Below are 16,970 nucleotides of genomic sequence, written 5' to 3'. Positions count from 1 at the left end.
ATCTGTATCTGTACGTAAACCAGGGCTGATAGAGAGGAACCTCATACTAAGTCGCCTATGATAAACGTCTGGCTGTCAAACCATTGAATTTTTTTTTTATCTGGTTAATCACAAATAACTGTGGATTTGAATTATTTATATGGACAAATGTCAACAGAAACTTTTAGAGTCAAAGCTTCGGTTGCTAAGGTTATTTGCAAACTAACTTTTTAGTAAATTTAACAAAGACATTTATTTCATGTTCTTTTTTTATGGGTCTAAATACCTCTGGTTGGTCAGATGTTTTTGAAGAACCTTTTTAACTTCTTTTGTCTTTCCACCTCTTCGATGTCTTTGTCTTTGTCATATTAATGACCCTGTTTTGTTTCCTGTGTCGAACGCTGTTTTGGCCTCACTGGCCTTTAATATTTTCTTTAATCTTCAGAGGATTTTTTGGTACATTTAAAAGCGACAGTCAGTCAGCCAGTCACTCTGACGTTTCAAGGGAGGATTTTGATGAAGCACAATAAAAGCAGACTAGTGTCACTTTACTGAGCAAAGCCCATGCATCAGTGTCAGTGACTGATGGGTTTCCAGACAAGGGGAAACAAAAGAGAGGTTTTGTCTGAGTTATGAGAAATCAGTACTCCAGTGAGCATTACAGAGAACTGGAAACAGGTGAAGGAGAACGGATATTAAATATTTTCCAAACAGATGTTGCATTTTAAGAATACAGGATTTATGATTCACTACTACGTTTATGTATGTGTGCATGTGTGTTTTGTATGCGTACATAGGTATATAAATATGTATTTGTACGTATTTATGTGCAGTATCTGTCTCTCTGTGTGCAAATATACATATATGATATGATTGCACATATAAATATATTAATGAGTATGTGTGGTTGCATATATATGTATATATATATAGCAAACAAATATATCACTACCAACCAAAAAGCATATATATATATATATATATNATGTGTATGCGCTAGTAAACAAACATATATAGTACAGTACAGTAAAGTTTATATGTCAATACATATATATGAAACCACACATATACATCCAGTATATTTAGTGTGTTTTTGTATTTTTCTGCATATATATGTTATATATATTTGTTTTTCGTGAGCAAATTAACATTTTTCTTCAATAACTGAACCTAAAGCGGGTCCAAAAACTTATCATTGAAAACACTACAGAAGAAGAGAACGGCTGTTTTATCGTAGTCCATATTTATCAGTTACAGTGAGAACAGGCAGAGTTTCCTGTTCGTGTGGACCGGGGTGCATTAATACTGTGACTGGAGTCTTGTTGTTGAATTAACTTTATCTGGTTTCCATTTTTGTCTCAGCACATCTCTCTGCTCACTCCTGTTATTTAAACCATTTTCCTCTATTTTGCCATGTGTTGTTTTGCGGCAGTGATGCATGTGCCTCACAGGCTTTTCCTTCATCACTCCTGACAACTAGACTGTCACACTGTTGCGACATCAACCCAGAACTACACAGAGCCTCAGCATATGCAGCGTGCACGCTCGCTGAACTGTGTCTTCTCAAAGTCACACATTCTTGCCAGTCACATTAGTCAGCAAATCTAATATTGAACGCGGGCCAAAAAAAACCACAAGCATATGAAACGGTGTCTGTGCTGTTCTTTTTTTTATTGACTTCCCTTCTGCTCACAGCTGAATGAAACTGAAGCAGATGAATTCCTGACAGAGAAACCTTCAACAGAACATTGATCTAAACATGTGAAGGCGAGGGGGAAACAACTTGCAGAGATGTTTAAATCTTTCCTGTTTCGGTGGGTAACAGGATTCTTAGACAAACGCAGGAATGGAACACACATTGGAGAAGCCATCTTTAATAAGGGCATAACAGGTATAATTCAGAAATCAGAGGGGACACTTTCTCTTCATCTTCAAAGATGGGTTATTACTGTAATCTTCTCCAGGCAATAAACATTTGAGTGATGCACATACATAAACCTGCTCTCGCCTGCTCCCTACATCTCCCTCATTCGCTCTCTGTTTCTGTCCATCTCTAGCTAACGCTCTCTTTTTCACTCGCCCTCACACACACAGACCTGCGTCGACTGCAGGTGTTTGAAGTGAACCACATTGGGTTTCAGTCACTCCAGAGGGCTTGAGGTCTGAGCAGGTTTCTGACGACGTACAGGGCTGTTTGTTAGACACCTTTGTAACTGGGGTAAAGCCGCACAGCACGGCTCTGTCTGGGTCTTTGAAAAATAAAGAATTTGAAAAATTGATAGGAGACGGTGACCCTGCTGGGAGTTATAACACTTTACAAAGCACAGCGGTATAAAGAGCGGTGGTAATGCTGACAAAGTCGGTGATAAGCATCCATCATGTCATGCAAATGAAGGTTTTGTTCTGGAAATGAATGTCTAAATAGTAATTAGGCTTTTTAGTCCCTGAAGTCGGATTAAAGTTCCTGTAGCTTGTCGTTTATCCAGAGGATGAGCTCTTGGGAAAACGCGGGAGGATTTCTCCCTAACACTTCTAGGCACGCCCTCCGGATTCTCTGTGTATTTACGGATGTGGATGTGAGCTCAGGCGAAGTGTTTTGGGAAGCGATATGGAAATCGTGGCTGAGGCCTTGCAGAGGCAAGGAAAGCCTTAAGCTATTCCAACGCACTCTTGTGGATCCGGCCTCACTGGCTGCAGCCTGCACGGCAAATGACAACGTGGTGATATGCATGCTAATACAGATAACCATGCCAACGTGTATGTTTGTTGTTTTCTTTTTTTTTTTTTTAAGATGTTACTGATCTCTTTAGACATCGTTCTTCTTCCACGTTCTTCTTCTTCACACACTCTTGGCTCCGCCTCTGTCTTTCCCTCGACTGGAATGAGCCAGATTTTAACTATGCATAAAATAAACATCGACCTGGTCGGATCCACCCCAGTGGCCCCCCTCCTCCTGCAGTGTCTATGCCGCCTTTGCTACTTCCAATACTTTTTCCTTACACACTTTACCCCAACCCCCCCCCCCTCCCTCTGTGCCTTCAGAAGTTGGAGACTGAATGGCCTGATTTTTAAACTGCACACGTCTCAGTGACTGAAGTGAGGGGTTTGTTCCGGTGCCACACTTCCGTTCACAAACGCTTTGGCCTGAAGAGGAGGGAGGAGGAAGAAATCCCTGTTAATCTAGTGAATCTGGAGCTCTGTTTCTTTTTGTTCACTGTTACTGGGACTCTGATGCTCTGATCTCCTGGGAGGCTTACAACTGAGAGCCTGCAGGCTGAGTGAATTGGGGATTTAAGTGTACTTCTCTTTAAAGTACAATGCCAATACTTATACCTGTGGATTGAAGTAATTCCCCAATAACCAAGCAGTTTGATCTGAAACGCCAACATAGAATATCACTTTCGAGAGAAGTGCCTCTCGCCGTAAGTGCAGACATTTTCAAGACCAGGTAACGTTATCTTTACCTGATTAAATCATGACTTATTGTAATACAGTATACAACTAGTAAAAAAATAAATTTTATATAATTATAGGGTAATTATAGGGTAGCTGTCGATTAATTGTGATACTCATGTGTACTCATGATTAATTGTTTGGTAAAAGTTTGACAGGCGTACGATTACAAAAGCAAACACATTTTTTCTCTAATTGCCCAGATGTTAAAGTGGTCTTATGGATAACTTAAAAATAACCTCCACATCTTTCCTCTATCTGATTTTGTTCCCGTGAGTGTCTCAGATTATATCCGTCTATCTGTAGTCCTTTACACTTCTTCCTATTTCTATTTCTTAGTCCTCCAGTCCTGCAGCTTTGCTACACCTAATGGTGGGGTTGTTGGGGTGAAGTGCTTGTTTCCTTGATCTATTTTTAATGAAAGTGACTAAGCAGAGCAGGGTTGGCCATTAGTTCAGCAAAGGTCTGTAATTACTACACGTAGTTTGCCTTTTTCCCCTCCATAGTTCATTATTGAACAAACCATCTGTCGGGAGAACAGTGTGTGTACCTGCCATATTCTCTCTCCATTATTTTATTTCTCTCTGCAAGGCTGTACTTTGTAAAGTATTGATTTAGTGATTAGAGGAAAAAAAAGCAAAAGTGTGCAAAGCTGGTAATAAACAGGCTCAGAGAGTGGGGGGAACGTGCCCTGAAATAACTGCCTCGGCAGGAGGTGACTGGACTTTAGTTGTGTGCCAATATTAGCTTTCTGGAAGCATGAACGCAGCATCTGGATTAAACATGTGGGGCGTCTTTTATGAGAGCGCGCCCAGGACAATGTCATCGGACGCCGCAGTCTTGGAGCTGTTTTGTCATGTAGCTGTGTTAAAAGGACCTTTGCCCTTCCAGCAGGGGGAGTGTGACTCATCCTCAGCTCTTGGCTATGGAAATGAAGTCATACTGTGAAGCTCCAGATTTCATATTTCTGTGTTGACTCTAATGTCACCGTATAGAAGTACGAGCTCAGACATCAAAGACGTCCAGCGTAGACTGTAAATAAAGTGTTCATCAGTAAAACCACCGATGTAGAAGAGAAGAAAAACACTGTGTACGTTTGAACATGGCTGGTGAACCCTGGTTTACACCACATACTCCATGTATTGAAATCTATTATATACAGTATCACCCTCAGCTGCACCAACAGTGTCATGTCTGTTTCTACTATTGGTAGTCAGTGCAGCAAAGATGAGGAAGTTTCCACTGCAGCTAACTTCCTTGTGGCCAAGGCGACCGTGATCTCCGACATCTGTCACCTGCCATGATTGCAGTTGCGGGCTGCTCCTCAGGACTTGTTTCAACCCCATACATTAGTAGCAACAGAACTTCACACAGAGACTTGTTGGTGATCAGCATCACTGGTCCAATGTGGAACATCCTCTGTGACCGACTGTCGGCCTCTGTCAGCCACAATGATGGTGGATGGGAGACGGAGGACACAAGCTGTCACTTTGATTCATGCGACAGCAGCCTCAGCTGGGTGGCTTCTTGCCAAATTCTCGACAGTTGTTATTTCCCCTCCTAAATGACATTTAAAGTGTGAAGCCATAGCTGTCCTTGCAACTTAGTCACCCTAGGCCTGGCCCCAGACATGACCGCTGACCCTGTGCCAAGTTCTGTCCTATGGTCACGAGCCGGAGATTGAATTATTTTTGCTCAGATGCTTCAGTTTTACCACACTGTTATGATTAAGTATTTGGGAAGTGACCTTGAAGTTGGATGATGTCAGTGATCTGATGTGCAGCTGACTTCCTTTTTGTTCCTGTTTTGTAATTCGCCTGATTTTGCTTCTGTGCTGACTACTTCGCTGACTTTAGCTCCCTTTGGATTTGTGAAAAACCAAAACTAATTCAGTTTGAATCGGTCATTAAAAATATTTGGTTTTCTTGTAGACCCAGTACTATGACTTTAGATTTTATTTTTAAAAATGTGTCTAGAGTGTGAACAATTCTTGAACATTAATTAAATACTACAAATATATATTTGCTTTGTAAATATATATTTTTTTTTTTAATCCTCCAAGTCACAGTTAGTAACATAGGTTTGCCAAAAATTGTCTCCAAGTCACAATTAGTAACATAGGTTTGCCAAAAATTGTGATGAATACATTTATTTCCTAAAAAAAAAAAATCTTTCGAACAGTTGATTACATGTGGTTCACAGCTCGGTGAACTATACACACCAGAGCATGCTGGGACGTCCCCGGCTTGGTATCACTCAAGGGTTCGGTGAATACGCATATGAAACTGGTGGGGTTCAGTACCGATGCATATCTTTGAAAGTAAATGGTCTCTGACTCTGTCTTCAATGTTGTACCACTATCGTCGTATTATTCAGACACTTGACACTTCCCATCTTCCTGTTCTGCCTACAGTCCATTCGGGAAGTCACGGGCTACGTGCTGGTGGCCCTGAACCAGTTTGACTACCTGCCTTTGGAAAACCTGAGGATCATCCGGGGAACCAAGCTCTACGAGGACCGTTACTCACTCGCAGTTTTCCTCAACTACAGACGTGACGGAAACTTTGGCTTGCGGCAACTTGGGCTGAAAAACCTCACAGGTAAGAGTCTGGACCTGAGCGTTGTTCATATGTGACGACAGACTGTTTAACGAGTTCATGGTTTGTTTGTTTGTTTGTTTGTGTGTGTGTATCCACGGCTATACTAAACTGAGTTCGGAACAAACGCTCTTTTTTTTAATATAACGTGTTTTGTTTTTTTACATAAATTGTGGTCGACAGCCTTAAGTTGGTACTTCACAGAGTTACTGCTTCGCCACAATATGATGTCGCAAATTGCTACCTTTAGTGTAAGTGATTGCGGGCGTAGCTGTGAATTCAGCTCTGATTAGCTCCCCATAACAACACATTGTAAATTCAAATGCGGGGTTTCCTAGCACAATGTTGCATTGTATCCACCACACAGTCCACATATCTAGTGGTTAAATCAGTGCATTATGATGAATTGGGTTTAAAATGTGAGCTGCACGCAACGTTTAATAGATAAAATTCGAAAATGTATTCTTTGGTTATTTAAAAAGTTTTCTAAAAAATATCATTCAAATTTCTTATTTTATTCATTAAGTTGCCTTTCTTATTAAAGTACAGAAAGTAGTGCAAGTCAGAGTTGTAAAACCATCACCAGCTGCCCTGACAAATTTAGGCTATCCTAGTTTGGTTTTTGTTTTACCCCTGACAAAACGAACAATAATCAGATTTTGAATTTACAAATACATTTTTTTATTTACAACTGTAATTCCTCTGAGTTTGAGAAAACAGTGTTGTAAATACAGAAAAACAAATTTATGAAGAGGCAAAATAAGTGGGTGGCTGCGCCGCTTGAACAGAACACCCTCGTTCAGCGAGGGCTTCTACAGGCGCTTTGACCCCGAGGTTAGTAAGAAATAAAGCTCTCGACACGCTTAGAAGATGTTGAACTCCGCCAGATGGCTAAGTGGGGTAGTCCAGCCTTGGGCCTGCACAGAAAGAGTGAAACAGAAGAACGGAGTGTTAAAAGTTATCTAATAACTAATTCATTTGTGTTAAATCAGTACCCTACAAACAAGGCTATTTTTTCTAGAGAACAGTTCATGTTGATAATTCCATTTCCTGCTCTATTACATAGCTGATACACGTGTTTATGTTAGCACACATCATCGTAAAGAGTTTCAAGCTTAAAATATCATCTCAACAACCAGTATGCATTTCCTGTCAGATGCTGTGGCTGCCAGTGATTAAATGGTTCCATAGTGGTGCAGGTGCTTACACATCTGCCTTACACACAGAAGGTCCTGGGTTCGAGCCCTAGAGGAACCATATACTTGACGCCTCCAAGGGGCAGCAAGTTGGAGCAGATCTGATGTTAATTCATCTCCCCAGTGTGGTTTTAATAAGGTTCAAATTTATTGATTTTCTTTATTAGATTAAAATTTTGAATCATTTCAAAAAAATCCATAAAACATACATTTTAAATGAGCCTCAGTTGTGCTAAGGTGAGGCATCTCCATACGTTGCCTGTGTTTTTATTATTTTTTGTATTACTGTCATTTCTATGTAGCCTGTGATTAATATTTATTGAGATTCATAAGAAAGATGCGTCACACCGACCGTGTGTCTAAGCTGCTTCCAACCCAGCCTTTTAAATAATTCAAATGTCTCTCATTGTATTCCTGAACTGTTCCTTCCTGGTGATCCCCTGGAGTTGAAGGCAGCACAGTCATTTGAGCGCGTGTGTAGCTACAGTACGTGCTTGTGTGCTATGTTCCATCTTTTATTCTTTCTTGTGTTGCGCCATACTTAGGGAATTGTATTTGTCCTGCTCTACCAGCAGTTTCTTGCCAAGATGCTACTTTTCATTGTAGTTTCCGGCCAAAGCCGGTGCTGTGGGATCTGGACTCTGTGTGAAGCTGCTGTTTGATGTGCCATCCATGGCCTTGAGCCACCAAGTTAAGGAAAAGTTATGCACAACAGTCATGTCCTGAATCAGCATCTCTTTAAAATCACACTGGATTTTTACTACATGGTATTTTTACAGTAGTCGAAAGTCACTGGATTTTTACTACCGGTACATGGTATTTTTACAGTAGTCGAAAGTAGAACAATATCTAATGAATACTTCATTTGTTTCAAAGTTTTACTAGCACATTCGTAATGCGATTACTAGGCTTTTCCTGATTTGATACATACGAGTATTTTCATTTGTCAACTCGCCATTGGGTTTTAGTACATAAGCAGTATACTGAAAGGCATTTTTATATATTGTCACAACCCTATAGATTTGAAGAACATCTCAGGTTAAAGTACATGTTTGTGTGTGATTTAAAATGTGCCACTAGTTGGTGCTAAACAAGGTAGATGAATGAAATGATTTCTGTCACACTTTGTTCCATGGCATCTTTTCATCTTCTTAACAGTCAAGATTTGTTCTGCTCATTTGAATCAAAAAGTACAGATCCAAACTCCTTTGTGACTCTATTTGTCTTGGTGAGTCAGGCTTTCTTAGTCCTGACAAAGTCCTTGATGTTGCTATCACTGGAGCCCATCCTTCTCTGTCATGGTTCCCAGGAGAAGCGCAGAAATGATCAATATAATCCATTAGCAACATATATGGAAGAGGTTGAAACTTATTAACTACATCAGAACTAAACTGAGGCATGGCCTCCTAAATGCTAACACCACGCCACATTTCTACCTGCTCCCTAATAGCCTGGGGATGAAATCAATTTGTCGCCAGAATATTGTGGCGTTGAACTTATTGATTTTTTTTTCTTCATGAGGTGTGAGTGGGCTCTCTGGATTAAAGGGGAGGAGAAAATGGGAGAGGAGAGGTAGAGGAGGTCGCTGGGTGAGAAGGGATAGGACTTCCTCCAATGCACCTTTCAATCAAGCTTAGCTATGTGTGCTCATGAATATGAAATATAAAGTAAGGTCAAGCTTGTGGAAAAGTGTGTCTATAGACGTGATTTAAAGTGAGTGAAAGTCTCTTTTTCTTTAAATGTTTTTGTTGTTAGTCAGACTAGTTTCATAAAGATTTGAATTCTTAATTAGTTAGCACTTATCAATTTGTTGTTCCCCGAACTGAACAATTCGGATCTTTTAAAGGGAACCAGTTATCCTACTTTAAGAACATTTATTTAGTTCCATACGTTAAGATAGGATTATTTTCAAGATGTTTTCACACTAAGAAAATCTACCTAGGCGTCAAATCTCGCACTGTTTTGTTTGTTTTATGTGACACTGACCTGCAGTGTCTTCCTTCCTACCTACGTTTCTCTGAAACCTCAGACTGCCCCCTCCACTGTTGCCTTGTCATTGCAGCGTTCTTCAATGGTTAAAAAAAGAATCATCTTCAATGTGAAGCACAGATGAATCAGCTTTTCGCTTTAGCACAGTTTACGACCAGTCGTTCCTCTTCACTCGTTTTATCCTACGTCATTCACTACCAATTTGTGTAGTGTTGTTGATTCATTTTGTTTTTACCCACCCGGCGCCTGCACTGTGCCTGTCCAAAATGAGGCATCCAATCTGAGGCCCCATCTGCTGAATGATCCTCAATGGTTGCATGCCTGTACACACGTCTGTGTTTTATGCCAAGGTGTTATCCACTCTTTTGTGGCCCATCTGCTCTCTATTTATCTATCCCATTTGCTGTCCTCCTTCCATCTTTTTATCCCTCTGTCTTTGGCCTGCTGTCTCTCATCACATCTCACTTGGTTGTTCTGATTGGTCGCATTGATACCTTTCAGACAGTACATGCCATAAAAATATTTGTACCATTCTGGACTGTGTGCATTAGCCTTTCACACACCTGGGTCCTTTCGCTAGCGTCTCCAAAGCCTCTCAGACAAACAGCTATCATTTGCTGGACAAGTTTAGGAACTAATGACAGCAATAGAAAAAAAGGAGGGAAAACAATAGGTAGAAATGCAGCACGGTGACAGCGATGACATTGTTTAATTGTTTCCCCAGACAGTGGACTGCTGAGATTTGAGTGTTGCTGCCTTCTTGATCTTTGCATTCCTGTTCAGTGTCCAACTTCTAGGAAAAGAGCAACTATGCCACAGGAGGCAGACAAAACTGGCTGACTGCACATCACCAGGACACAGTCAAACCTCTTGCCTGGCAGCCCACAGACCTCAGGTCTCCTTCAATTGTGCTTCTAATTGATTACTTCCCATGCAATTACTCCAGTGTCACACTTGATATTTCACCGCTTCGCGATAGGGACAAGAGGGACTTTATTGTTGAAGGACGACGTCTATATTGTCACATTTGTGAGCCCCTAATGTGGCCTGCAAAAGGGAATGTGTTAGATTTGAAGTCCAGAACCGGCGCCATCTGTGGTGGCTGGTGTTAATTGATTGCTCTCTTAATACGACTCTAGAACAGTGATGGGTGGTCTTTAGTGTGAGTGATGTGGATTTAATGAACTGTCTGGAGTTGACATCGGAGTTCGTCTCAGACAAGTTTGTTTGGTTGACTGTTGCTATGGAAATATTTTCTAAATAGATCTCAAACTGCTACTTTGTCTAACGCAGGTTTAATGTCTTTGGCGTGAATCCATATCAGTCTCCAACTGTTGGCTCTTTTTATAATCTAACCAATATTTATTTGTTTTCCCATCAACATGTCACTCACATTGAGTCTTAAAGGTTACAATATTTTTGCTGTTGCTTTTGTTATGTTCCACAGTTTCTATAAATGAGAAATTAAGATTATGTTAATCTTGTTAATTTTGTAAAATCAACCGTCTGACCTTAATTAGTATAAATTAATAAAATTTGATACATTTGTTCATTAAAATCAATTGTATCTGCTCTTGTCAGGTATTACTACTGAATGTGAATTAATAGAAGAATGATAATCATAAATATTTACAGATCTTAATTAAACTTTGCTTTTGCTGGTTTTGCTTAAGCATTTGTCCTTTTTAATTAGCTGTTTTTAATTTTAATGAATGTCTTTCGTCTATTTTTTTAACCAAACTGTCAATATAACTGTAATACATCACCAAAATGTCAGCCAGTATCTTTAGTGAACGAACAAAAATGGATTTGGATCCATCAATGTCAAGAATAAACTGGAATGTAATACTTTTTGACAGCAACACAAACCATAACTGATTAAAAGTAACAAATTAGACACATTCTCCATAGCACTCTTTAAACTCCATTAAAAAGGTTAGGGTTAGAGTTGTATATATATATATATGTTACTGTGTTTTTTATTTTTGGACTTGACTGGCGTTGTGGTGCATGGCTGTGCTGTGGTTACATGCAGTTCTTGCTTTGATTTGGAAGTCCAGACAGTGTTTCAGACAGGCCTTTGATGCCAGGGCTGCTCAGTACTCATCTCGGCGGATGAGCAGAGTGACTAGGAAAGCAAATAAAATAGGAAGTGACTGACAGCTCGGTGGGTCTCAAAGGCCACTGAGAAAAATGTCACTTTCTATCAACTTAGTTACAAGGTCTGAATGGACACAAGTGGACTGTAAGTGATAAAGGGTGTCAGCGTTGAGATGGCAGGTGTTTAATATTAATGCGGTTGATTTAATACAAGTTTGTCCTCACTTTAAAAAACTTTAATCTATCAGGTTTTTTTTTTTTAAGTCATCACAACCTTTTTATCCCAGAGTTTGAAATGATGAATCGTAACTAAGCTAAACAGTTCGGTTTCCATTTGAATCATGAGCATGAGTTCCTGCTTCCCATTAAATCAACACAGAGTGAGCTCCCCAAACAAATTAAACACTGCCTTGGTAGAAACGCACCTCCAACCCCACCAGTCTTCCTCTTAAGTTTAATTATTAATATGCTTATTTTAGGCTGAAGCCTTGGTTAAGTAGAGCAGCAATTGATGGGGGCAGTGGTGGGTAATGGGACATAAATAAGGCCTTTTTCTGTTCATCTCCGGTTTCCACAGAGATACAGCAGGTGTTACTATACGCAAGGCTAGGCATGACTTGGCCAAATACAATCATACATATGTTTCGACACAACTCTGCTCTGTTTCTTTTTAGTGATATGCACACACCACATTTAAGACTGTAATTTTTTGGAGCGTAGTGACAGTTTTTATTAGTTTGGATTTACGGTGTCTAGAATAAATATTCTTTCTGAACCTTTTTGAGGCCCAATTTTCACAGTACCCAGAAGACAGTCTTCTTCTCTGTGTATTGGTTAATGGACCGACTGATGAATTACTGCCACCATGTGGTTGAAGCTGCACTGTAACTGAGCTTCTCATGGAAACAGACAGTATCTCTGGTGTCTTCAGTTGATAATGTATGCTGTCCTGTGGCCCTCGTGGCCCACAGGTGTAAAACTGTATTGTTTTTGCAGCCCCCTAGGTGGCGCTGGCAGCCCAAGTTAGGGACATGGGCCTATGGTTGAGAATCACTGCTTTAAATCAACATATCAATGTCTAAACCTCTAGTTTGGTAAAGTTAATGTGAGAAGAAAATATAAGCCGTGTAATGTTTTACATTGCACCGTTTGATAAGGATAACTCATTTAAAATCATTTTCTCAGCCATGGTGGCAGGGAGTTTGGGTCTGTCACCTGCTACAGTAATACCTCTGTGAAAAGATTCAGGGAGTTTAAGGGAAATCGTTTTGCATAAAGGCCAAAGGGCAGAAACAGTTTGAAAATATGCAAAAGCGTTGAGACTTTAGGCGCTTCTGCATTAGAAACCACATTGCGACTGTGATGGACATTGGCACATAGGCTGAGGGCTACCTCAGGAAATCTTTGACACTTTAACAGTCTGCTGCAGTTTGAAGAATTCTACCCGAAACTGCACCCGGTGAAAAAAGAGGCAGATTTATACCATGGTTCTGTTGAGTTCTCGAGGCCGAGACAACAGAAGTCAGTCATCTGGTCAGATGAGTTCACACATTAGCTAGTTGTTCCAGACACACACAGGCATCTGTGATGTTACGAGGGTTTGTGTCATTAGTGGCAGAGGGGATCTGCACGTACGTTAAAGGTAACGCGGAGACAGATGTTTCTGTCAAGACGACATCTGCCGCCATTAGCCTGTTGAAAATGTCTGGCACATCGTAAAGAAGACAATCACAGAGCTAGTTGTATAATTATTATTATCAGTCAGACTAATGGAAGTATGTAAGGTCGCCTTGATACCTTTTTTGCAAAACCATATGGTGAGAAATATTTTCTTTTTATTGCTTGACAATACAGACTATAATAAGAAGTAATACAATAACATTAATAAATAAGAATTTAATGAAAAAATAAACTTTTTGAATGGATAAAACGGCTGGTTGAAGAGAAAGTGAGCAGAACTTTGACACCAAATAGTGAAACAAAGTGTCACATTAGTTGCTATTCCCACGTTTCAATAAACATAGAAAATGTTTTTGTGTATTTTACTCGACACTGGTCAATGTCTGGCCTCTCAGTCCTTGAAGTGGATTTTCCCACATAAGATAAAATGTATATTTTAGTCAAGTATCGTGTGAACAAAGCAAGAGCTAGGCCTGCAGTGTGTTAGCTTGTCCCGCAGTTTGTCTCCCAATCAAGGTCTTAATGACGTGTTGTTGCCTTAGCAGACCATGGGCTGACTTAAGATCAACTTGTTCTGTGCTAACGCTAACATACTTGGTTTGCTTTTCTTAAGATTACCTCTTTTTTCTCACCCCTTCAATTTTCCTGTCCTGCTTCTCTGTTTTTCCTTGCTCCTGTTTTTTTTCTTCTTCTTCCTCTGCCCATTCCATATAGTGCGGCTCATTTGGATTCAGATAACGGACTGATCACACATCAGCCTTGATAAGCCGAGTGGCCCTTAGCAGCGACAACTGAAACTGCTTTACTCTTTTTAAATCACCCACTTGTTTGTCTCCTCAATAATATTTTCTGTCTTTTTTTTCTTGCTTTTGTCTTTGTTTTGTTTTCTTTTTATTTCTTTTGTTTTGTGCTTGGAATTTTATCTTCAGGTATTATAATATGGTTTTCTCCCCCATTTCTTCTTCACTTTAGCCATAAAGCTCAGATTACTAAGGTTTTATAGCATTTCTCTCGTTGGAAATGAGCAAGTATCCTCCTGCCCATAACCATTGTGCCATGATTTTCTCATCTTGTTTTTAAGCATACTGTTTGCCTTGCTTGAGTATAATTCCATAATCCCTAAATCTCAGACATTTTTCATGCAGACTCATAGTAAACAATTTCGTGAGGGACAAAACAAATTCAATCAGTACCCTGTGAATGAAATTATGTTTGTGGAGGAAAATGCAAGCTTGCCGGGATGGAGCTGTGGTCGATGCCCCCGTGGCTTTAGCCATTTCCCAAATAACAGCAGAGCAATATTTCAGCCGTTAAATGACAGAAGGAATAAAAAGGAGTGTTATTGTTTTAAGGTGAGAGGAAGTTACATTTAAAGGACGAGAGCGTCCTCTGTTTTACCCAACAATATAAATCCTGCATGCACACTGTCAATATATTCACATAAAACAAACAGGTTTTCAGTCTTCAACCTGTGCGTCCACAGCAACATGTTGTTGATGTCTCTCTGTTCTAGGGATGGCTCAGTACAACCTTTTTAATGTCCAATACGGATACCAATACTGCAACTTGGAGTATCTTCCGATACCAATATCAATCCGATATCTTCTTTTCTTCCCCAGCATGCCTTTGGTTATCGGATTGTACAGGCTATAGTCGTGTTTTTCTTGATGTTTAATCATGACATTTTGACCAGTTTCGGACCAATGGATCGAGCCTTCCCTACCCTGTTTGAACAATACATACATTATTTTTGTCATTTTACAGAAAGGTTGATATCTGCCAATTATGTGGGCAGTGGTGGAGTCCACCAGCTGCCAAGTTACCACTGAGGTGCTCTGAGCATGGCACCGTCCCCACACACTGCTCTCCAGGCGCTTAAAGCTGCCCACTGTTCACTTTGGTGGTGGGTTAAAAGCAGAGTACAGATTTCGTTGTGTGCAGTGTGCTGTGCTGTGTCACAATGACAAGTAGTTCTCTTTTCTTTATTCATGATTTGCGTTCGTAATTAATCGTGATTAATCCGATTCCATATATATATATGGTTATTTTCCAGTTCTTCATATTTCTAAGGCTCTTGTCAAATAAACCTTTTTCTTCATAATTGCATTCACTCTTACATAACCAGTGCCCAGTCACCGCTCCGTGTGCTGGTAGCTTGACAGCATAATTTCTCCTCACCTGGTCTACATGTTAATGTTTTATTCAGAGGCTCTCTTCTCTCACAAACATTACTCTCCACTGCTGTCTTTTGTGAGTGCTTGTGGTGCCGTGTACTTTTGTTGCCACTCAACCATATCTGCTTGTCGCCATGATGGAGGTTATTCTGCTCTTAATGCTGGAAGTTTCATCCACATGCATATGCATCTCATATCAAGTATGATCTGAGTGCTGTGTAGGCACCTGTACAGAAAAGGTCCAGGGATTTTTTTTCATTCTTTATAATTGCAGTGACCACTGAAGGGTCATTTTGCTGATTTGAAGCAAACTTCACTCCTGAAGCAAGAAGTGGAGCCAATGCTTGTCATCCAATCAGAGCCATGAGATCCATTTACAGGAGCTTGGCCTTCGTTCAATCCTGTACATTTCTCAGTTAATGCAGCCTGATAAATAATGACTTATATCAGTGTTTCCCAAACTTTTCTTTCTGGGGACCCATATTTTAAAAGTCTGTAGACTTGATTCGTAAACTCCTGGGAAACGTGATGCAAGACGACCCAAAAAAAAAAAAAAAAATCTCTTGCGTCCCAGTCTTTGGGAAAAGTTCATCATGTACGCTGTGTTTCATACCAGCCTTATACCGGCACATACGGTTCCTTGCCATAATCTTTGTATTTAAGGGTTTATCATTTGAAGCCCACACTGATGTCCCCCTCTGTGTGAGCTTCTGTCAATATTTTTTAATTAAGTCTAAAACTAACTAATACCATTACCTGTTTGAGTAGTTACTGCTCATGAAATGTTCGTTGCATGTACTTGAGGAAATATGCAAATTAGTGAAACATTTCAAAGGAATAACAATACAGTGAGTCAGTTGTTTTTACGTGTTGCTAGGCAACATTGCCATTTTACCATAACCAAACAGAACAAGTACAACTGAGTAAATCACGCAGTGTTGTGTTTTCGGTGACTCTGGAGTCACTTAAAGACATTTCTATTATGACTGTATTAGTATGAAGAATTACATGTTTAGTATGGATTTTATAATTATGGATTGTGGGAATCAGTCAGATTCTACATGATACTGCTTTCATTTGGCTGTCTACAAACACTTCTTCATACATACTTCTGAGCCAACATTTGTACTGTTAGTGATGTGTAGGATAGAGGAAACACTATCTCTCCATAGTACTTTCATTATTTTTACTCTAAATAAGCCACTTGATGATGCTAACATCTCCAGTGAACTTCTTGTGGACTAGTTTTTAGAGCTGCACTTTTCAGGTCAGTAGTTAAACGCGTAAATGGGAAATTACGTTCGAGTGGGCTCCGCATTCTGGATGTGGACGATGTTAGCGGTGTTAATATTGCACGCCGTCCCTGTGGGATGCGTTTTATCCATTGACCTTAAAGGAGATGGAGATTATGCCTGCTGTAGTTCATCATGTACGCTGTGATGCATTAAACAAAGTGTGTGATACACACTGAAACAGTTAATGGTTGGATTAACTCTTCATTTTCGCTGTTTAAAGACATGTAAAATTATTCTTTGTTGTTTTTCTCTCTTCTGAGGCACTGATACATGTCAAGATAATGATCTGTAGGAACAGCGATAGTTAACATTCACATGAGGAAACAAAACAGCCAAAGCTGTAAACCAACCAGTAAACAGCCCCGGGATATTTAAAGTAGTGGCCAACAACCTGTTATTAAAAATCAGGATTTTCTAGAACTAGGAGGCTACGACATCTTTCTGAGGAAAACACAACCTTGTAAAAAGTTATTACACAATAGTGTATATTTGTTGGACAACACTGGA

The 16,970-nt window shown here is 39.9% G+C and overlaps 1 protein-coding gene across 3 annotated transcripts in view; it reads left to right on the top strand.

The window, feature by feature from the left end:
* Positions 1-16,970, top strand: part of erbb4b (erb-b2 receptor tyrosine kinase 4b) — a 96,214-nt gene that overhangs the window by 14,491 nt on the left and 64,753 nt on the right. For all 3 annotated transcript variants that reach the window (XM_017039971.2, XM_017039970.2, XM_017039969.2), the window contains exon 3: positions 5,846-6,032. In XM_017039971.2, coding sequence (XP_016895460.1) covers positions 5,846-6,032 — 187 coding nt within the window. The remainder of the gene's footprint in view (positions 1-5,845; positions 6,033-16,970) is intronic.

The sequence above is a fragment of the Cynoglossus semilaevis genome, chromosome 16 (assembly GCF_000523025.1).
Source record: "Cynoglossus semilaevis isolate Cse_v1.0 chromosome 16, Cse_v1.0, whole genome shotgun sequence".
NCBI classification, from domain to species: Eukaryota; Metazoa; Chordata; class Actinopteri; order Pleuronectiformes; family Cynoglossidae; genus Cynoglossus; species Cynoglossus semilaevis.
Note: the sequence above shows the minus strand (reverse complement) of the source record. Positions and strands in the feature narration are given on the sequence as shown.